The sequence below is a fragment of the Parambassis ranga genome, chromosome 24 (assembly GCF_900634625.1).
Source record: "Parambassis ranga chromosome 24, fParRan2.1, whole genome shotgun sequence".
NCBI classification, from domain to species: Eukaryota; Metazoa; Chordata; class Actinopteri; family Ambassidae; genus Parambassis; species Parambassis ranga.
In genome coordinates, this window is record NC_041043.1 from 1995238 (window position 1) to 2017143 (window position 21906).

General features: G+C 42.5%; 1 protein-coding gene across 6 annotated transcripts in view; it reads left to right on the top strand.

The window, feature by feature from the left end:
• The window catches only part of sipa1l1 (signal-induced proliferation-associated 1 like 1), a 56692-nt gene extending 36435 nt beyond the window's left edge, over positions 1 to 20257 (top strand). For all 6 annotated transcript variants that reach the window (XM_028397149.1, XM_028397144.1, XM_028397146.1 and 3 more), the window contains 17 exons: positions 444 to 547; positions 687 to 844; positions 4568 to 5147; positions 7624 to 7722; positions 7924 to 8099; positions 8224 to 8511; positions 8913 to 9062; positions 9471 to 9604; positions 11613 to 11710; positions 11884 to 12371; positions 13613 to 13798; positions 14217 to 14385; positions 14609 to 14855; positions 15127 to 15297; positions 15388 to 15499; positions 15787 to 15865; positions 16621 to 20257. In XM_028397149.1, the coding sequence (XP_028252950.1) occupies positions 444 to 547; positions 687 to 844; positions 4568 to 5147; positions 7624 to 7722; positions 7924 to 8099; positions 8224 to 8511; positions 8913 to 9062; positions 9471 to 9604; positions 11613 to 11710; positions 11884 to 12371; positions 13613 to 13798; positions 14217 to 14385; positions 14609 to 14855; positions 15127 to 15297; positions 15388 to 15499; positions 15787 to 15865; positions 16621 to 16764 (3383 nt within the window). In that variant the 3' untranslated portion in view covers positions 16765 to 20257. The remainder of the gene's footprint in view (positions 1 to 443; positions 548 to 686; positions 845 to 4567; positions 5148 to 7623; positions 7723 to 7923; positions 8100 to 8223; positions 8512 to 8912; positions 9063 to 9470; positions 9605 to 11612; positions 11711 to 11883; positions 12372 to 13612; positions 13799 to 14216; positions 14386 to 14608; positions 14856 to 15126; positions 15298 to 15387; positions 15500 to 15786; positions 15866 to 16620) is intronic.
• The last annotated feature ends 1649 nt before the right edge of the window (positions 20258 to 21906 follow it).

The window sequence follows — 21906 nt, forward strand, 5'->3', positions numbered from 1 at the left end:
TTATTTTGTGATCTCTAAGTGATTTTTCTATGAGTGTTTGGTGTTCTGCTTTCCATATTATTCCTCAATCACCCAAGATGCTCTATGAGACAAAAACTCAGGGTTGTAATGTAATGCAGCCATCAGTGGCTTATAATAAATTAAGACAGCCATGGAAAGCAAAGCACTCCCTATAGATGGAGTGCAATCAATTTAGGTAATCTTGCTATGCATATATTAAATATGGCCTATTAAACAGCTTGTGACTGTTTTGCTCTATGACATCAATTGAATGTGTAGGTGGTTATTGATGTCCAGTGCCTCTCTTTAGGGCCACAGCCTCTCAAGAGAGCAGGGGACACTGAGCCTGATTGAGATGCAGAGATAGGAGAATGGCAATTGAAGGATTATGCTCAAAAAGTTTTATTTTATAATTAAAAACAATTCACTCATATCTTCCTCAGCTGATTCAACAGGCACCCACTCTTTATACACCACCTACAAGGATTATGAGATCATGTTCCATGTGTCCACCATGTTGCCCTACACACCCAACAATAAGCAACAGGTATGTCACTTACACTGCACTTAACTATAGACATACACTGCACGTTGCAGTTCATTATACAAATGTAGTGCTTTGCATATCTATTGTCTTACATATTGTTATCTAACTTTTTTCTGCTGCTGTTCTTGAACTTTTTCAGCTACTGCGGAAGCGTCACATTGGGAACGACATTGTCACAATCGTGTTCCAGGAACCTGGGGCACTGCCCTTCACCCCCAAAAACATTCGCTCACACTTCCAGCACGTCTTCGTGATTGTCCAGGCACATAACCCTTGTTCTGACAACAGCTCCTACAGGTGAGATCCAACAGCATGCAGCCTAATAAAAGATACTCCTCTGCTCAGTTATATAAGATACAATTATGTCTTATGTCATATTCAGGCCAGTGTGTTACAATCATTTTGAAAAAGTCTAGATAAATACTGTCTGTAGAACTTTTGTCATACATGGTTTGTTCATTTCTCATGATTCATCATCATCATCATGCTGAAACAATAATTCCCCTAACTCTGAGTTGTATACTCTCATTACCTTTGTAGTTCCACCACTCTGTCAAGTAGGCTGTGAGCACTGAGAGCCCTCTCTACAGCTCACGACTTGTTACCACATTGTCAGATATGTGTAATGTGAAATACAATGTACCAGCCTGAAGTCCTTTTTAAGAAATAATTAACATTCTGCCTTTTCTCTATTTCCTGTTTAAAACTGTTCAGCTGTGAAGGACATTTAATTCAGTTTATTCCTGCCTCTGTCTTGTTATCTAGTTTTCTGTCATTCCCTCTTATCTTGCTCTCATGACTCTTCCTCCTTCTTCCACTAATGGCTGTTTTAATTGCTGTCTGAGCACATTGTGTTGGGTCTTAATTGTCCCCCATGGGGCTACTTCGTTACTGAGCAACAACACACACACACACACGTGAACAAAGAGCCCTGTAATAGAGTGGATATAGAGCAGATACTATTTACATGTACCATCTGTGATTCAAAAATGTGAATGAAGTTCTTAAAGGTGAAAATGAGTTTTACACACACTGTACAGAGGTGAAACACCAGGTTTCTGAAGTAAATTATGATTCATAGTCACAGGAAATTTGACTGAGTCATAATATATTAAGCGAAGATGACCTAAAGGCTTTGCAGCCTTGGCTTGTTAGACCGGAGAGAACATGCAGATACACTGCAGCATGGCCCCCAGGGCTGATCAAGGTCACTCTTGATAGTACAACACAGGACAGATTAAGTGGACAGGAAAATGGATATAGAAACAGTAGAGTTGAATTTATAATACATCTCCTTGTGCAGAGTCTTGATTTTTATAATACATAAAAATACAAGTGTGCTTTGTTGTAAACACTGGAAAATATCATGCTGTTAACAAGAACTTGAGAGTAATTAATTGGTAATTAATGATTTTAAATGAGTGGATAATTCCCAGGAAAACAACTTGCACAGAGGTAAGGACTTTCACGTACAGAGTGAAGTATATGGCTTTAACATGGATACATCAAAAATGCGTCGCTCACTGAGGGGGAACTGTCTTTGATGTAATCATTAAATAGCCACAACAAGAGCCTAATGTTAAATACTGTGTAGTGTAATGGCTTATCCTTCTAGGGCAAATTGTCACAAGGAGATAAAAACTTGATACATGTACCTACCCCGCATCCACGCTCACTCATACACACACACACACCTCTGAGGCTCCCACTCTATCAGGTATTGACATGTTCTTTTTCTTGGCCTTGCTCAGTGGGCAGCAGGTCGTGGATACTGGAAGAGCAGAACTGCCCACACACTGGATATTTATAAGACCACAAATCACTGAAACCACAGGAATGTGCTCTTTCATTTCTACAGCCAAACCTCCTGCTATGAGGATCACACAGCTGCCACACAGCCCAGCTATCACGGTGCTGCTACATACTTTCCTCTCTCTCCCTGTCTTTCTCACCCTCACTTTGGCTGTCTCATTTGTTTGCCCTTTTTGTTTCATTCATTCTCTTTTTGTGTTATTCTCCAGCTTTTCATACCTCTTCCTTTACTCTCCATCATTTTCCACTGTCCTGCATGAGTCACAGGTCTTTGGTTGACTTACTCACAGATGTTGGAGATCAGTACAAGTGCTTTTAGAGCTCCAGTGTAATGCATTGAGTGATGTTTGTAGTGATGGAGAAGAATAAGAATAAAAGGTCACATTTTATTTTAATCATTTATTCTGCCTGCTTATGACCACTTAGTGGCTCTCCGAAATACCCGGCATGATTCATTCATCATCTGCAGAAAGGCAGGCAAATATAACCATGTTACTCGGTTACTTGTGTATAAGCTGTCAGTCAAAACTGAGATTATTCAGAGTTTGATCATATGCTAGTAACAGTTGTACTAAGAGTGCTGCAAGCCAAACGACTGTGATGTACTGTTTTTCTCTCTGGGAATGCTGTTTTTGTCTTAACTTGTTTTAACTTGGTCAATAGGAATGTATATAAAAAAAATGGCAGATTGTGGACAAGTTTTCATGCATACATTATACTGTGAACTTTTCATCAAAATTAGGGACTCTTACAATTATTATTATATTATATTATATTATATTATATTATATTATATTATATTATATTATATTATATTATATTATATTATATTATATTATATTATATAAACAGTGTCTGTCTTTGGAGACACTCACATTTTCTGTTGTTACTACAAACAAGAAACTAAATGTATAAATAAACAAGCTGCAGAATAGTGAGCTATTTATGCCAATGCAAATTTGCTACTTGTGTAACAGAATCCATATGAATGTCTCTAAATGAGACAGCAGTCCAAATTTACAAACCTGTAACATTATCTTCATTAAGCCAAACATGAGTAAGGATTTTGACCCTTCTTTTATTTTGCTGATCTTTTGTATTGATTTATACACTTATACAAATTCTGTTTCCAGCCCTGGAGTGGTGGCACTTTGGTAGCACATTACCTGCTCTCTCTGTCTGTCTTTGAGAGTTCAGCACACAGCAAATGAGAAATCCTCAACATTATGATATACTCACAGGTCTGAGGGTATTCCCAGTATCCATTTCTCAGCGCTGTGTTGTAAAAGTCTGTGTTCATTCTCCAAGGCAATTTCACCCAGAAAATAAATAAAAAATGTTTCCTCTCTTACCATAGTCTGTCACAAACAAGGAAAGGTGGGAAATGAGGTGTCAACAATTTGACGGTTAGTATAATTGAACACCACGTCTCCGGTGAGGACAGGGTGTCTCCGAGGTATGTTTAGAAATATGTGGGTGACACAGGTATTGCTTATTAGGCAAAGCGATTAATCCCAGCATCAGTTTGTATGCTGATGCATGTCAGCAGGGAAGTGTGTGGGATGAGGGCTCCGACTTTCAGTGCTACTCTTGTCAGATGGCAATTAGCACCTGCTAATCACACAATCTCTGAACTCAGAAGAGCAGGTGACCAAACACAGATATCTTTACACTATTTTAAAGGCCCCTTGACAGCTGCAGGCTACCATGTTTGGTCAGTTGTTTCAGATGCTGTATCTTGAATTGATTGTCCTGTCTTTTCAGGAAGCAGCTTCCCACACTGTCTTCCTTTCTCAGCCATGTTTTTCTCACTATGGGTATTCTGGGGCTGTGGGGAGGAGATTTGAAAAAGCAGTCTTCCCTCATCTTGTCCCCCTTTCTCTCTGTGGTTGCTTAGCTGAGTTCCTGACACACCAGACAGGGCAAACGGCCTCAGATGGCCATTCCAGGGACTTAATAAAAAGGCGAAAAGAGTATGAGGAGAAGGGAGTTGTAGAGTAGGAAGAACTGTAAAGAAAAAGAAACCGAGTACACAAATTCTCCTTTTAAAAGTATTTTTAGTAACACTCACAATCAAATTCTTTCTGGCTTTGTGTATGAAATTTGAATTTGATTTACCTGCTGTTTTTTAAATAATCAGTGATGTCCAGAACAGATGTTTTAAGCTGAGGTTCTTCTTCTATTCATTTCTCTCTCTCTCACTTCTAGTGTGTCGGTCACTCGTTCCAAAGACGTGCCCTCTTTTGGCCCCCCTATTCCAGAAGGTGTGACCTTCCCCAAGTCATCTGTGTTCCGGGACTTTCTGCTGGCCAAGGTCATCAATGCAGAAAATGCTGCCCACAAGTCACACAAATTCCGTGCCATGGCCACCAGAACACGCCAGGAGTACCTGCGAGATCTGGCTGAGCGCCACACCACCAGCACACCCATCGACCCCTCTGGAAAGTTCCCTTTCATCTCACTGGCCCACAAGAAGAAAGAGAAGACGCGGGCATACGAAGGGGCGGAGCTGCGCAGCCTCGGGGCGGTGGCCTGGTCGGTCCATGTTGAGGATCATGGGAACGGAGGGGAACTGGAGGCCCTTCTAGCCATTTCCAATGACTTTCTCATCCTGTTGGACCAGGAAGCCAAGGCTGTTGTGTTTAACTGCGCCACTAAGGATGTGATTGGCTGGACACTGAGCAGTCCTGCATCTTTAAAGATTTTCTACGAGCGGGGAGAGAGTGTGTCCCTGAGGAGTATCAGTAATAATACAGAGGATTTCAAAGAGGTGGTCAAACGTCTTGAGGTTAGAAGACACACACAGAATAATGCATATGTGACGAGACTGATGTTTATGGGCTTAATGTGCTTTGATAACTGGTTTATACAATCTGTCCTCTGTAGTAATGAGTTTAAAAAGAGGTTCTTGACTACAGTTTTTGACATTAGGGGGTTATCTGCCATTTACTGTCATAGCTAAGGGCATAGCAACCGCACATGCAAAATCATGTTTCCTGTTACAAAACAGATGACACTGCTCATGCTGCAAAATTTAACCAAAGTCCACATGACAGTTTAAGAACAGATAATGGATTACAAATATTCATTCGTGTAAATAGTAAGCCAAATCAATGGAAAATGCGGTTGGCTGCTGTTGATCATTCACCTGGCCCACTCACAGTCTCTCCAGTGTTGGCTGTCAGTCTGCCAGAATGACAACATTTTTGTGTCTGCATGCCAAAGCTGCTGTCTCATTACTGGTCTAAGCTTATTGAGGGAGTTTCAGAAACACCTCTGGACAACACACTCCTAATGGCTCCTACACCTACACATGCAGTGAAGTGATGCTAGCTCGTCCTTAGCAGTTTCCATGGAAACTGCTTGGCAAAAAAAGGTGTTTTCTTATGTAATCATCAGTGCTTTAGAATGCATTCATTTCCCCAGCCTCTCTGTACCCACAAACAGCACGTGTGTGTGATGTTTTTTATCATGTTTATGTAACCTGGATTCAGGCCACTATCTTTGATTTTGCACACATGCGTTCAAACGTATTTGAGCAGGCACACATGGTTATTTGGCTCTGGACTTCAGAGTTGATCACATGTTGCATTTTATGCATCTGGGCTTAATCTTTATTCATTTGGACTACCTCTGTGCCAGAGGAAAGGAAAGTGGCCTTGGGCCACCTGCTTTTTGGAGCTTGTCACTCTTACTCCCCCTTGCTTTTTCTTCTCCTCTCATACCCTCTTATTCTTGCTCTTATTTGCTATTTATCGTTCCCTTTTTTCTTGTTCTCCCTTGCTCTCCCACGCACACTCAGAAACATCAGAGAGCACAATAACAATTCCTATCAGGTGCTAGTCTGCAGCATGATTTATTCATGCTACCCTGTGAAGTTTGACTTTACAGAGCTTTTGCTAACACCATGTTCAGACGGAGAAGTTCAAACTGCCATGAAGCTGTGAGGTGCATCAGTGGAAGGACTCAGATGAGCATGTATTGTGACCAACCACACAGAAAATGTAGTCATGAATGAGGATTCGGTTTTATTATCTGTCACCTCTTTGGTTGACCTTTTGCATGTTGTGATCTAAGCAGTTTCTCCTAAAAGTGTATCCATTTTTAACTTTTTCAAGTGTGACGTTTTTACAGCACCCTCACCCCACCTGAATGCTAATAGTCACATTCTTCCATGAAAAAACAGGTGTGCCTCAAGTGTCACAGAAAGAGACAACCATGCTTTAATTTCTGTCAACGGTGAAGTGTGGTTGAATGCATGCACACACAGACACGCATCTAGTGAGGTGTGCTACTTATGCAGAACTAATTCATCTTTATTTATATCCAGAAATCTCTCAGGGATCACTTAAGATGTTTAAAAAAATCTCTCTTTAAGTTTAAGAGGAAGGATGTACATATATCCACTGAAAATATTGTTCATTGGAATTTTTTTGAAATTTTCCATCATCTGTCTTGTTCTGTCCTATTTCTGCACCTGCAACTTTATTTGTAACACACTTTAAAAAGTGAGAACAATAAGAGAACAATAGAATAGATAGAATAAAATAGAATAAAAACATGCTGCAGTCGAGAGATGGACTCACCCCAAAGTAAAGTGCATTGTAGTAATTCAGCTGGGTGATTACAAAGGAGTGGAATATTGTTTCAAAGTGCTGTTGTGCTTAAAAGTGCTTTACTATCACCCCAGTCTTAGAGTCATTAAAATGTAGGACGTCCAGTGCCATCCAAGGTTAAATGTCATTCAAGCACATTTGCAGAGAGTTCACAGAGAGCCCATCCTTCTTTTTAAGGGGAACCTAGATCCTGGCAGTCATATGCATAAGGAAAGGAGATAAGGATTGAGCCCAGGGGGAGCAGATACAAAGCGAACAGAATATGCCCAAATGGATCCCTGAGGGCAGTGGAGCACAGCAAGACCCGCAATCCTACAGATGAACACAAAGTTCGACCTGACAAAAAGGACCTAAACCAGTCAAGAGCAACACCTGTTGCGAGATGAAAATGTTATGGTCCACAGTGTCAAACACGGTGATTAAATACAATAGAACAAGTCCACACAGTCAATGTCGTTAAAAACTCTTAAAAGTGCTCATTAAGTACTGTGCATCGCTTTAAATCCAGATTGGAAAATCTCAAGTGAATTGTGCTCATTTAAATGTGCAATTGTCTAATTGTAGATATTTCTTCCCAGGATTTTAGATTACTCCTGTCATGATCATTCACTTGCATGTTGTGCATCTCTCTGCTTTTTATTTGTGCAGTTTCTGACGAAGGGCTGTGAGACATCAGAGATGACTCTTCGCAGAAACGGTCTGGGTCAGCTTGGCTTTCATGTCAACTACGAAGGCATTGTTGCTGAGGTATGTCTAATCAGTGTTAATTTGGGTAAAACACTTGAATGTGAGTATACTGTAGTATACTTGCAGTGTTTACTGATGATGGAGGAACATAGAGGAAGATAATTTGGTTGCTGTTTAACAGTTTTTTACTACACGATATTCACGATTTTTATTAGATACTAAAACTTTTAATATTAAGAAAACTCTTTTGCACTGTCCTAGGTGGAGCCGTATGGCTATGCCTGGCAGGCAGGACTGCGACAGGGAAGCCGCTTGGTAGAAATCTGTAAAGTTGCTGTGGCAACTCTGACCCACGAGCAGATGATTGACTTACTAAGGACCTCGGTGACTGTGCGTGTTGTTATCATACCACCACATGACGATGCCACTCCACGCAGGTAGGAGCGAAAGGAAATCGGTTAATTGGTTATTCTACTTATTTCTTTGTGCGTGAATTAGATTGTTTATATACCTCAGATGTGTCAGATGTCATATGTGAACACAGTAACACTCTCTCCGCAGGGGCTGCTCAGAGCTCTATCGGATGCCTGTGTCGGAATACAAGGGCAGCAGCAGCGATAGCGGCTCCTTCGAGTACAAGTTTCCCTTCCGCAGCAATAACAACAAGTGGCAGAGGACATCGAGCAGCCCACAGCAGTCACTCACTGCCTCACCACAGCCACACACACCAAACCGGGCCATCAGCCTAGGAAGCTCTGTGGGAAAAACCCTGTCAGCTGAGAGGCTGGAGAGGGGTGCTGTCATTCCACGCAGCGTTAGCAGTGATGGCCGACCTCTTGACACCAAGAGGTTAGAGCTTGTTGGCTTTTTATATATGGATTATTGGAATTTATATTGCAGGCAGGTGGGAATGTTTCCTAAAGAGTGCACCCTATAAAATATGTATTTTGAAGGCCAGCAGCTGTTGAACTGATCATTGAGAATGTGGTATTTCTGCCAGTGTTTTTTTATGAAATGAAAAACTTATTTCAGAGTTAGAAATGTGTCAATAAATGCATAAATCTGAGGCATTGCATATGGAGCTTACTTTGACGCTGATTTTAAGATTTTAAGTATTCATTTTTTTCATCCAGACTGTGTGGGAACTATGCAAAAATCCATCACATCATTTCTCTTCTATAATTCTTTGCATTGTTTAGTCTCCTTGTGTTGATAACTTCTCACTGATTCTATGTTTGTTTGTATACCAGGATGTCCCCCGGCAGTGAGAGCTATAGCCTGGCCTCCTCCCTGGCGTTGGGTCGCTCTCCTCATAACCGCAGCTCTCCCAGCAACCTGTCGTGTTCCAGTGAGGCTTCAGGAAGCTCAGCTCACTGGAGACAGAAATCAATGCCTGAACAGTAAGGAAGAAATTTCTCCTCAGTATCTCTAAAGTTTCATCTATTCATAATGGCATTTACTTAATTTATGCTAGAAAACTGTGGTCTAGCGTTAACAGCGTAATTTCATGTTTGTTTGTTTTTTTGTTTTTTTTTACATTTTAGAGGGTGATTTATGCATTTGAACTCATTGAGTTAAGTTGCAATAATACTCTATGCTGTGAAAAAAGTAGGCTTGAAATATATGCATACACAGTTGTAACAGTATATGGCATTAGCGTAGGAGAACGAGGTGCTAACATTTGTCTTTGTTTGTAGTAATGCTCTTGACAGACCTCCTTTTTTCCACCCACTGCAGCTTCTGGTAACATTTATTATGTTTTATAAAACATAAACACACATTTAACTGATTTTCTGTGCAATCAATAGGTTTGCTGGCAACCGGCATTCTCCAATGTCCTCTGAGAGACGAGAGGTGGTCGGAGAGGGTGGGTCCAGTGGAAAATCTACTCCCAATTGGTCGAGGATGGAGGAAGGAGGAGGATCTGAACGAGGGTCAACAGGTATGCGTGTAGTCTGTAGTATACATTATTGAGAAATGGTGGTGTAATACAGTATAACTGGTGGATGTATTTACTCATGCTGTATGTGAGTGTGTAATTGGATATTTTTGTACATGTGAAGAGTGTGAGGGCATTTTGACTAGCAAGGAAGGGAGAGACAGCACAGGAAGGAAATCACCTCTGTGTTGTGAAATCCTTTGAAATGACAGGTATCTCCAAGAGTGTGTGAATGTTTATGCGTGTGCCTCCTCATCTGCTGCTGACATTTTTTTTGCTGCAGCTTTTTCCCAGTGCTAAGAGACCAACTCTGACAGCAGCCACACTGCCTCTAACAGCACTTCCCCTTCGGCTTCTTACCCCCTCTTCTCCTCTTTTTTCCCCACATCCCATCTCCTTCAGCAAGCTGTGAATTATATTGCTTTCGCAGAGGACTTAATGTCTGTGCAAACAAGAAAGGTGGAAGCATAATGAAACAAACAGAAAAAAGCAAATGAGGAATTACAGAAATGGGGGAAAGGAGGTGCTCAAACAGTTAAAGAAAATAGCTTTTACTGTTTTTTCTTTCTATTCTACAAGGTTTAATTAAGGAAAAAGGGGAGAAATTCCTCTTTTTTCCTGTCAAAACAGTTGGCCAGCCTAGTCATTGTGTGCCCTTCCTTCCCTCCCTCCCTGCAGTCTGTTCCTCATTCTTCACTCATGCTTATGTTTGCTTCCCATTCATCTTTTTTATTCTCTCGTACATTCCCTTTCATTTAATTGTGAGTGTTCTCCCATGTGCTGTTTTTTAGGATTCCATATTCCAACTTGGCCTCCAAATACCACAAGGGCTGCATTTTCCTCTGCCGCTCCCACTGATTCCCAGCAGGATGTTGCTTTGGTTGATTTTTGACCAGCCTAGTTTCAGCCATGTCCTCAACCTGTTTCTGACCACCACAATCACAGTCAAAGGCCTTGGTCTTTCATTTTGTGGTTGTTTACGGCACTTATGTCGTTATTGGTCAGGTCGGAACAATGTGGATGGAAGCCAGCTCTGTCAGACTCAGCCAAGTGTCCAGCCTTATGCTGTCCTCTTTGCTGTCTCTGTGGTTTCGGACTTCTGTCCTTTTCCTCTTCCTCCCAGATTTACCCCTTGACCCGCTCGTCTTCAGCAATGATGATGTGGCCATGCGCTGTCCAGAAATAACATGAGTCACTCAGAGGGCAGGAGACTCACTTTTGCTTAGACTTTTTGTCCCAGATTTTGTCACATACACACAAAAATCTTACTTAGACATTATGGTAAATAAATGCATACTTTTGCTCAACAAAGCCCACAGGCTGTTTAGACCACAGCCTCTGATTTTACCTATGACATCTTTGACAACTCTTCAGAAAGTAAACAATACACATAGTATCCTTTACTTGAGAACTCAAACAAACAGGCATGCACATGTGCAACCCTCTCTAATTAGTGCAGAGAGCCCTGTGGGCCTCTGTGCAGAGAAAACTATGCAGAGTAATGAATATTCTAAGTGAGACAGAGTCTACACTTCTAGATTCACCCTGGCAGATGTTATGATACCTCCCTTAGCTCTCTCTTTCATGGTGCTGTGGTCATTAGCTGCCTACTCTGGATGTCTTGCATAACATGTAGACAATTACACAATAGTTCCAGTTTTCACCCAGAGTTTTGCTTCAGGACACACACACACACACACACACACACGTTCTCTTTCACAGCACAGCTTGCCCAGAAAAAACAGAGCCAGCAGGGACCATCAGGGGAAACATTTCTGTTTGATGTTGGTTGCTTTTGATGACAAGTGATCTGGGTTTTTGTTCATGGACATGGCAGATGCAGAATGAAAATAGTGTCAGTGTTGTGAGGCTCCTGTAGTAGCAAAACACACATAAATGAGCAGGGAAACTACTTCTCAGTTGAATCATCAGCCGCTCATCTGTTTGTGCCGTAGGGTCTGTGCATGTGTTTGCCACCAACCCCAGATGTCTAATGGTCTATTTATTGCAGAGGCCCCAGTCTCCAAGTCTGGTCAAGGGTACTCAGGAGCTCCCCGCATCCAGAGACAAGAGCAAGTCATCCACCTGTCCCCAAAGAAGGGCAACCAGGTTAGGCTCCTGACAGTAGTTTCTGACTGTTAGCCTGTGGTTTAAAGCCTATTCTATTAATACTAAATAAGATGACATGATGATGTTTTATGGCATTGAATGATCGCAGTCTTAGTTTGCTGAATTACTTACTCAGTTGTCATTGCTCTCCTGTTTTCTTTTTCTTCTGGCAGTCCGATGGTCCTTACTCCGGTCACTCCAGCAGCAATACTCTATCCAGCACAGCTTCCAGTGGGGGCCACAGTGATAGTGACAAATGGTACGAAATGGGCGCAGGTGGAGCCTCCAGTGGTGACCAGGGCGAAACGGAGCCAAATGGTCTGGGAGGAGGAGGCTATCTTCAGGGTGCCTCGGCCGACAGTGGCATCGACACCAGCTCTTATGGAGCCTCTCACCACTCCCATCCACACTCTCATCACGGCAGCACCACCTCGCTTCTGGCTCCCAGCGGAGGCAGAGAGGGCAGGGAGCGGTCATCCTCTCCATGGCACAGTCCAACCGAGGGAGGGCGCAGGATGCTCGAGAGGTCACCTGCTGCCGCAGAGTCGCCTGGACCACCTGGAGAGAGGAGCCTGGAAGGAACAGGTCGAAGCCCGCCTACACATCTCCTTGTCCGAGACAGCAGTACCTACAGTCTGAGCGATGCTGGATCACACTCGAGGTGTGTCAAGTTTGTGTGAGGAGTGAGTGGAAGGCGTCTGTCTGAGTTAAACATAAAGCTGCATGGTTCCAGACATGAAGGTCAGACCACCTAAGGAGCTGCAAGACAAGTCTCAGGGGTTGTGGTATGATTACTAAGACAGAAGAAGACAAACATTTTGGTTAGGTGTATTGCTTTGACTTTCCTCAAAGCTCAGCTTCTTTTTTGAAAATGCTGACTGGATAAGGCTTTACACAAGAAAAATAAATCAGAAAAGGGATTCACTCCTATACAAAAGTGTTTCTCACCAAAATGCATCTGAAAATGACTTCATCTCCCTAAGACCTAAAAAAAACATAAAATTGTTTTTCTCAAACAACTGTTTCCCCTGAAGCGGAGGCAACAGCAGCTGAAAGAGAAGGCAAATAAAATCAGTGTGCTGTGTTTCAAATAAAAACATTTGTGTAGCACCCTTTACTTTACTGTTGTGGAATTGATATTAGATATCGTAAAATCGGCTCAACACAGAAATTGCTGGCTAAAATATACTAATAAAACACACAAAAATGAGAGTTTCAGACAAACCTTCACACATCCATTTACAAAGGATTATAAATACATTTCCATCATACAGCTTAAACTAATTTCAGCTTTTATTTTAAATTTAACCTCCACCGTCTTCAGTCTCTGACCCTCAGCAGCATGTTTCCAATTGTCATTACTCATGCCAGTAGTTCTTCCCCCAAAGAGGATCACACACCAAAACCACCTACCTCTCAGCAAGGCATTTCTGGAAAACAAGCATAAAAGAGTCATTTTTACTCACTCTTATCTTTCCACACTAGACTTCAGGAAATGTGGAACACGTGTCCAACTTTTCATAGCCAAACTGGTGTCTAGAGTGCAGAGAAGGAACTGCGCTTCCTGTTTAAGCAAGTCTTTAGATAGAGTTACAGTTCATGACCTGGGCATCATCTGTCCAGCATTTAGACTGCATTTGCATTCTGTCACAGTGGTGGAGGGGAAATAAGAAGGGTATTGGAATGAGCTTGCTTTGATTTCGTTTTTCTTTAGCTGAATAATCCCTTGAAATTCTTCGATGAAGGAATGGTTGAGCTTTTTTGGTCTTGGTTGACCCAAGATTAGTGGGTTTCCTAAGGGGTAAAGGACATGTAGATATTTCTTGTTACAGAGGTCCTTGTCCTGGTCCATTGATTAAAGCTTGATTGTGACGCATGTTGTTCTCTCTTCCTCACTGCTAGGCACTCAGGCCACAGCTCTCCCAGAGAGGAGTCATCCTCTTCAGCTACGTCTCCTTCATCTCAGTCTTCGGTGTCCCCTGGCCCGAAGAGCTTCTACCCCCGCCAGGGAGCTCAGTCCAAATACCTGATTGGCTGGAGGAAACCTGGCTCCACCATTAATTCTGTTGACTTTGGAGACACGCGCAAGTAAGACATACTCAAACAAAAAGAAAGCCAGAAACAATGCAGCGGGTCTTTGGAATCTGAATTTTAAATGACCTGCTTAAATTCATCCTGCATACCTGCTGACGCACTGATCACTATGATTAGCACAGGACAATATATAGCATTTTGTTAGCTCTTTCTCTTAGCTTTAACATTTTGTGAGGCTTTAAGCAGCTTTTGCTTCACTGTGCATTCCCTGTATTCACATTGGGATGGTAAACCTGAGCTGTTTCTATATAAGATATCCTATTACTTGTCCACCCACTTTTTTATTGCCTTTTAGCAATAAAATGGCTGCTACTTGATTACCACCTTGTGGCTAAACTGAGTATTACACCAACGATAGTACTGCAGGCACTGTTGTTCACAAGTTATGACAAATTGTCTGTGTATGATTTAGAAAATCTCCAGGAGAGAGTGGAGTTGAGGTGGTCCCCACTCCAGCTGCCAGGCCATCTCTCAGAGACATGCACTCACCGCAGCAACATGCAAAATCTACAATGGAGGAAGATGTGAAGAGGCACAGTACACCAGACAGTCCCCCACCACCACGCAGACATAAAGAAAAGGTACTTTCAAAGCTGTATTTGTGGATTTTAAGACCGCACATGTCCTGCAGTACAGGGTCACGGGAATACAAGGGACATGTCGCAGCATTTGGATATTCTCCAAGAAATATTATATTTGATACTATCACACTAATATATGTCTTTATTTGTTTAATGTGTCTTACATATATTGTTAGTATGCAATAATTAGCATGTTTACTCTTTACCCGCCTTCTTGGCACAGCATGGCCAGAAGTCGCCGCCAAGCCAGCCTCTCAGCCGCCATCGCTCACTCCATCGCTCACTCCATCGCACTCTGTCAGACGAGAGCATTTATCGTGGCCAGCGCCTTCCCTCCCTGTGCGACACCGTGGCTGAACCAGCACTTGGCACTGATGTTCTCTTTAGCTGCTCCACCCTTCCACGCTCTCCCACCACCCGCGGTGTGCCCCTCAGACGGCCGTCATATAAACTGGGAGTCAAACTTCATGGTGAGGAAGAGGAGGGAGAAACTTATGCTCAGTTCTCTTGTTTAGAGAATCATATTCTCTTAGATCTTAAAGGGGAGTATTCAAAAAGGGTATTACATTCATGCTAAGTTATGTGGTTTGTTTGTTTGTTTGTGGTTTGTAAAATATAAACAAAAGAAAGCCAATGTGGTAGATTTGATGTTATTGAAATTTCTGATGGGTATCTGCTGCCCCCTTTTGATTGGTACTGGTCAATGTGGAAAGTCCATTAACTTCTTTACATAATGTTCAGGTGATCTCTCGGCATCTGACACATCCTTGGTGGATTTGGTGGAGCGCCATCGTGGACCTCTCCCTCAGGAGCTGATGCCCCTTCCATCTTCAGATAGAGACTGTCCTCTAGAGTGGACACATCTGGTGGATGTGGCAAATACTTTTGAAAATGAAAGAAATACACACTATGGTATAGTTCACTAATTCATGCGATTACTAAACCCCCTTGAACGCACACACATTTTTATCCTAATGCTTGTTTGTTTCCGTCTCCTCCCAGTGCAGAGAAGTTACATGTTTGGGGACTCAAACCACCGAAGTAGCGGTGCCTCAAGTCCCCAGCAGCCCCACATAGAGCTGCAGCCTGCTCCACTGTCACGGCCCTCCTCCAGGTAAATTTACACTCACCCCACACTCTTCTAAGAAGGACAGACATTTTTATTGTCCCAGCTAGAACCAAAATTTAGTCAGGTGGCCTCAAGGCCCATTTATATTTGCAACAAGACGACCCACGTTTCACTTTGCATGTTTGAGCAGGGACGGTTGCACCCCTATTGCAGAGGTAGTCACTGCCCTGTGGTAGCATCTGACACACACTCATCCTTATTGGCAAGGTCGCATCTGAATATTTCAAAACATATTTACAAGCTTGCTTTTGACATCTCTTCTCTTTCCTCAGTGAGGGTCACATAGGGCTAGAGAGGAAGGTGACTAAACTGGAGGCCATGGTGAAGATGCTCCAGGAGGACCTGAAGAAGGTGGGTCAGAACACCCACAATATAAATTGTATAAAATGTATTCATGACATGCTCACACATTTACACACACAATTCCAGTTCATTTGCAGGCAGTGTGCAAAAGCACTTTTCTTTATTTATGCCACATCTCTGTGGTGTGATAAAGAATTATTTTCTCTCTCCGCTTTTCTGTTCAAGTGGATGAAAACTGAAAGGTTTAGGCTGATTTGCAAGCAATGGTACAGGGAGCAGGGGTGTAAATAAATCTGTTTCTCTTTAATAGAAGATACACTGTGAGCAGTTAAGTACTGTCACTGTTGTTTTGGTTGCACTCAGCTGTTCACTGTTTTTAACAGTTCAGAATCTGATGTTTGCCTTTTTTTAATTTTTAAAACAACAGTAACACCAGGACACCTAATACCCTTCACTCTGCTTCAACCACATTCAAGCCAGCAGCAATAAGCTGCAGCTGACTGACAGCACTCAGCAGCTCACTCCACATTTGTTGTTTTTTTCAGTGCTTTTCTCAGCTGGCTAAACAGAGCCTCAGTGTTTATGTGCATTCACCCAGATTGGGATTTACTTTTGTTGGTGGATTTGAAATGTCAACTGATAAAATCTGCCTACAAAGCCTTTAATTTCTATCTAATTGTGACTCACTGACTGCAGGCCTGAGACATTTATGTAAACATCTAACAGATAAAATGCTCTCTGTTTCTGTTTATGCTGCGTTAACCACCTGATAACTAGCTTAATTCAAACACTTTATTCAACAGGAGCGAGAGGAGAAGGTGCGTCTTCAGGCTCAGATCAAGAGGCTCTGGGAGGACAACCAGAGACTGCAGGAGGAGTCCCAGACCTCTGCTGCCAAGCTCAAGAAGTTCACAGAGTGGGTCTTCAACACTATTGACATGAACTGACTCCTACCTGCGCATTTCAGCACAATCACACACACACACAGGATATCAGCACACCCAAAAGTGGTGACTTGTTGTTAGTCTGATTCCAAATCTAACCTCCATTAGCTTCAAACATTGGTAATGTCAACCAGTCCCCCCGAAGACTCCAGAAAAATGGGCGTCATTCATCATTTAGAGGACTGACCTCTTTGACAGAATCTTTTATTGCCAACACAAAGCACCTCCCCTCCCTCCTCTTTGTGATGAGGTTTGCCTCTTGCAGTTATTCCAGAGGAGAAGAATCCCTCTCTCCTCTCTGCCATATTTGCTCAGTGGATGTTCTTTTCTTTTTTAGTACATTTGGCCTTTTGCATTTCCTTATTGTTTATTTTTTCCAGCTGCTCTGAAAAGTCTTTTGTGCCAAATCAAACCCGCCATAGCAGTGGGTGGCGGTGAAGTGCCACACAACGTCAGACAGGTACGCAACACAGTTCTGCCAGTCCCTTCATGAGCAGACATCGTAAATCTGAAGCCACAACACCAGAGGACACAAAATGTTTTTATTTCCCTCACATGGAAAAAGCTGAAACCACTCAGCAGTCACTGTGGCTGTGGACACAGGAAGGAGACCTGGATTTGTACAGTTTCTTGCTCTCTTCTGGATTACAACTTTTTTTTTTCCTCTCTATAGCACAAACCAACCCCTGACAGAGGAGTATATTTAAAAGCCATCAACAAATGGTGCCATAAAACAAGACTGATCCAGTGTGCTTTGGTCCATCCAACTTTTATGTGTCTTATAAGCAATAGGAAGAAGTCAGGACTTTTGTGTTTCTCTCGAAAAAAGGGAGAGTGTTCTCTGGGAAGAAGCTTGAAGTGGGAAAAGATGATGACTTGGAGGGTACAGAACACCAGTCTCTGCTGCACAGGAGCTTTCATGCTTTTCCACGGAACGTCATGCTCTGGGAAAAAAAAAGGAAACTGAGGACTCAGCTCATCATCCCACAGCCTGGAATACAGAGAGCCAGCTAAAAAGGACATTTTCAGGGAGAGTAAAGTTGGAGAGTCTTTTTTTCCCAGGTTAATTTATTTCCTTGTATTATAATTCCAATAAATAAGTTGTTCTATTCGTACAGTACAACTGACATCAGTGTTTAGTTCCTCAAGACAAATGGTCACTAGCTATATTATTTAAATGGCTTTCTTTCTTAACTCTGGCTAAAGCCTGACTATATGCTTTTTATTCTGTATTATTATGTTGTATTTTGTGGTGCCCAAGCCTGCTGTCGTGTTGCTTACAGTGCCCTCTAGTGGTGACCAGTGGAAATGTCATGGTTTGTAAACGTGCTGCCAGTCACTGTATATTTTCTCTCCCCCCCACCCCCACCCCCAACGCCTCTTCAGCAATCGGTCAAACATCAGCCCAGGAGGCCACACAAACACACACACAGGACAGGAGGAATAATCAGAGACCAGCTACAAGAGACAATCAGGCTGATTTTTCATAAAAAGGAGCTGACCTAAGGTGTATGCGTGTGTGTGTGAATGTTGTCAGGTTCAGTTTTTGTTGAGGATATCTTGAGAAAATGACATGGAGTTATATTCAAAAATCTGATAAGTGGAAAGTAGAAGGACCTGCTGTGCCAGTGGTTGTGTGCGTCATTGTGTGAATGTACATCTAGTCTATCCAGCCGTGCCTACACACTCACTTATTCTGGTCATTTACTCCCAGGCAGAGCAGGGACGTGCCTTTGAAACTGCACCTGGGGAACAGATAAAAGGGAAAGGCTCTTCTTCATCCTGAAAGATAAACACACCTGGTACAGTAACACACACACGACACATTATTTTTAATCAGATTCATAGTCACAGTTGGTGACTCTGCCTCATGAAAATGTTTGTCCAGGGAAAAGTGCTGTGAAGCTTGTGTGTGAATGTGAGCCAATGTGTACGGAAATGTGTCCACGTGTGTGCCTTTGCATTCACTTACATTACCCCCAATGACAAAGCTACTTACACAACAGACAGGACCCACAAAGTTATACACTCAGCCAGCGGTGTAAGCCTTAACGCCTCGTCTCCAAAGTTACTAATCGATGCAAGATCAGCATAAAATAAAGCGGATATAAAGGAGCCTATAGGAATGGGATGTTTACTGTAACAGACACGTTCATTTACAGATATGAGTGGACTCAAAAGTCTCGGTTCTGTTTTAAGAATCAGTCCGTACGGATGGCAGTTACACCAGTAAATCGATTATTTTGGTAATTTTACCTGATTTACAAGCCAACCAGAGGTGAAAACCAGTCATCTAGTAATGTGCAGTTTAAAGGGGCAGTTCACCTTTAAAAGCAAATTCAGCCTGCAGTGCTTTTTAGTTTGGTGTGAGGTGCAGAGTTTTAGAAGTTCTCTCTAATACAATGAAACTAAATGGTCTGTGTTGCTCTTTCTTACCAGAAATGTTACATCTTAAATGTACAATGCACAAGCGTGAGCCTGTAGTCATGACAACATACAGACTGACTCACATTCGGTGCCAACTTCAAGTGTCCATGAGAGAAACTGCAGGCTTAAGCAGCCTCAGTGGTAACTGTTTTGTAGGTGGTCACTTTCCTTAAACCACAACCATGATCTTTGGATTTTTATGACTTTCTGCTTTAGTTTTTATTTAAGAGATCCTGTGAATTCATCCCAAAAACATGGATAAAAAGCACTGCAGGACACAAGAAAAAAATGGGTTGGGGGGGGAGTCCCTTTAAGATATTTACAAAAAGATGAGTCATCAAGGCTTAAATATTCCCATAAAGTTAAAACTGTACATTGTTTGACAGGACACGTTTGGTTCTTTGTACATGCAGAGTGCTCTAGTTTTTTGTATCTCAGATGGCCAAATGACACAATGTGCAGTGCAGATGTTTGGATTGCATCTTTAATTATACAGACATAAACATGTGCGTATAGATTTGTTTTTCTTTCCTCTACTTTGTTTTTGTTGCTTGACAGAAGGATAAGCAGTAATGTGAATGTTGAGATGTTCCATTTTGTAAAGTCTTATTTTTGAGATGCTTTGCACAATGTTTTATACAAATGCGTGCAGGTTCTGTATATACAGAAGGGTGACTCGATCCGTTACTGTTCAGTCGTGTTTTAGATGTTGCTCCATACAGTTTCCAGACAAACAGAGGAAGGTGCTTCACTTTTCCTTACGCACCACTGATCAGACAGGAGCAAGCTAGTTTTCAGCTGTGAGGTCAGTGATTGGAGCAGAGCAGGCAGGGTTCACAAAGCTCAGCCTGCACTGCTGTCGTCTCCTCCCTTTGGAAGAAGAAGAAGAAGAAGAAGCTAAGCAGTAAGCTCTGTCTGAAAATAAAGCACACTATATAGAATGACCGTAAATGTAAAAAAAAAAAACTGTTTACATCCCTGATCCATTGTCTTTGTAAATGTATGAAAAAGACATTTGCAGTGATCACAGTATTAAAGTTTCAGAAATAAATAAATGCTGTATCGAGTTGTGGTGCTGTCCACTCGTTTGTTTGTTGCAGTCCTTGCTAGCTCATACACTAATAACAACAGCTCACGTTCACTGGCAGGGTGAAGTGGATCTGTATTTCCTGTCTCCTGCAAAGCTGCCGTCTGATCGTATCTTGCAGTGAGTAACTGGAGAGTGAGGAGCGGGATGTGACCTGTGGCTGCCTCAGGCTGCTGTTGTTCCCCATCACACTGATTCACCTGATTGCATTTTAACTGGTAACTCTCAGCCTCGGCTGGAAGCCACCTCTCCTCCTTCTCTCCTCAGTATGCAGAGGATACAGCTGCTGAAAGAATGATGCAGTATTAGCACAATTTCACCATGTTTTACAGGCTTAAAACTTCAACAGTGTGGTTGTGTGGTTGCCAAATGTCAATGTCATACACAAGGACAGCATGTGTATGTGACATGCATGTTCATTGTATGTTGGGATCACACTGCTGTATATGCATATATTAATATACTGTTACGTTAACTGATTATTCTGGCTGATATTTGATTAATCTTTTAACAGTCACACTTAAGTCTGAACATAAACTGACATTTGCCAATAATTCCCTGGACAGATCTCCTCATAATAAAGTGCCGATTTTCTACACAATAACAACATGTCTTTCCATCACCTTGGACCAACGTGCCCGTCCCTGCCTGTACACCTGCAGTGATGCTCGGGGCTGTTTGAGGCCGGTGCAGCAGTCACTGCAGTGTCAGTACAGAGAGGGGATTTATAATGTGGAGGAGACCACAGATTAGTCATCGGTGGTACAGGTGGAAAATGTGGAGGCTGGAGCAGCACCTCAGGTTCCTTTTAAGAATTTGTTACAGAGAAGGAGAAGCCCGCTGAGGTGGAGAGTCATAAAAATGACGATTTGATGTAGTTTTAACCTGCTCTGATATAGTTCTATACTTGCTATAGGACTATGTTTTATTTTATTCATAGATACATCATCCTGCAGCCTCACAAAAGGGAACACGAAAGAAGCGTAAGAATAACTTCAGAGGAAAGGAGAAGGAAAGAGACAAAAAAGATGAAGAGGAAGGAAGTTAAAAGGGTGAAGAAACAAGGATAAATATAGAGGAATTAACAAAGGAGAGATGCTAAAGGAGGAGGAGAAACCATCACAGAGGAGAGAAGGGGAAGAAGAATGAGAAGTCAACAAAAAGCCATTTCAGTATGATCTTGCAGCATGTCTCTTCCACTTCTGCCACCGTGTGACCAATGTCTCCGTCAGCCTGTGGCCACCTCTCCTGTTTCTCCTGATTCTTTTATCCCACACAGTCACTCCAGCAGCCCACACACTCCTTCATCTCGTCTCTGCATGGCTCTCGCCTCTTATCAAACACTCAAGAAGAGAGGCGGAGAAAGTAGAGGTGTTTTGTTCCTCAGAGGCAGAGCTTTGTTGCTCGCTGTCATCCCCAGATGTGGACGGTCCCTCTGTGGTTTTACCACGGTTTACACAATGTACCTGTCAGCCTGTGACGGCCGCGCACGCTCAGCACACTGACGTCTCCACTGTCATGAACCAGTTCAAAGTCTGCTGTAGTTCAGAGCATCCTGCTGACACACACTCTGCCCGCCTCTCTGCACGACCCTTTACATTCATAAGGAGGCCCTCTGCATCAGACGTTTA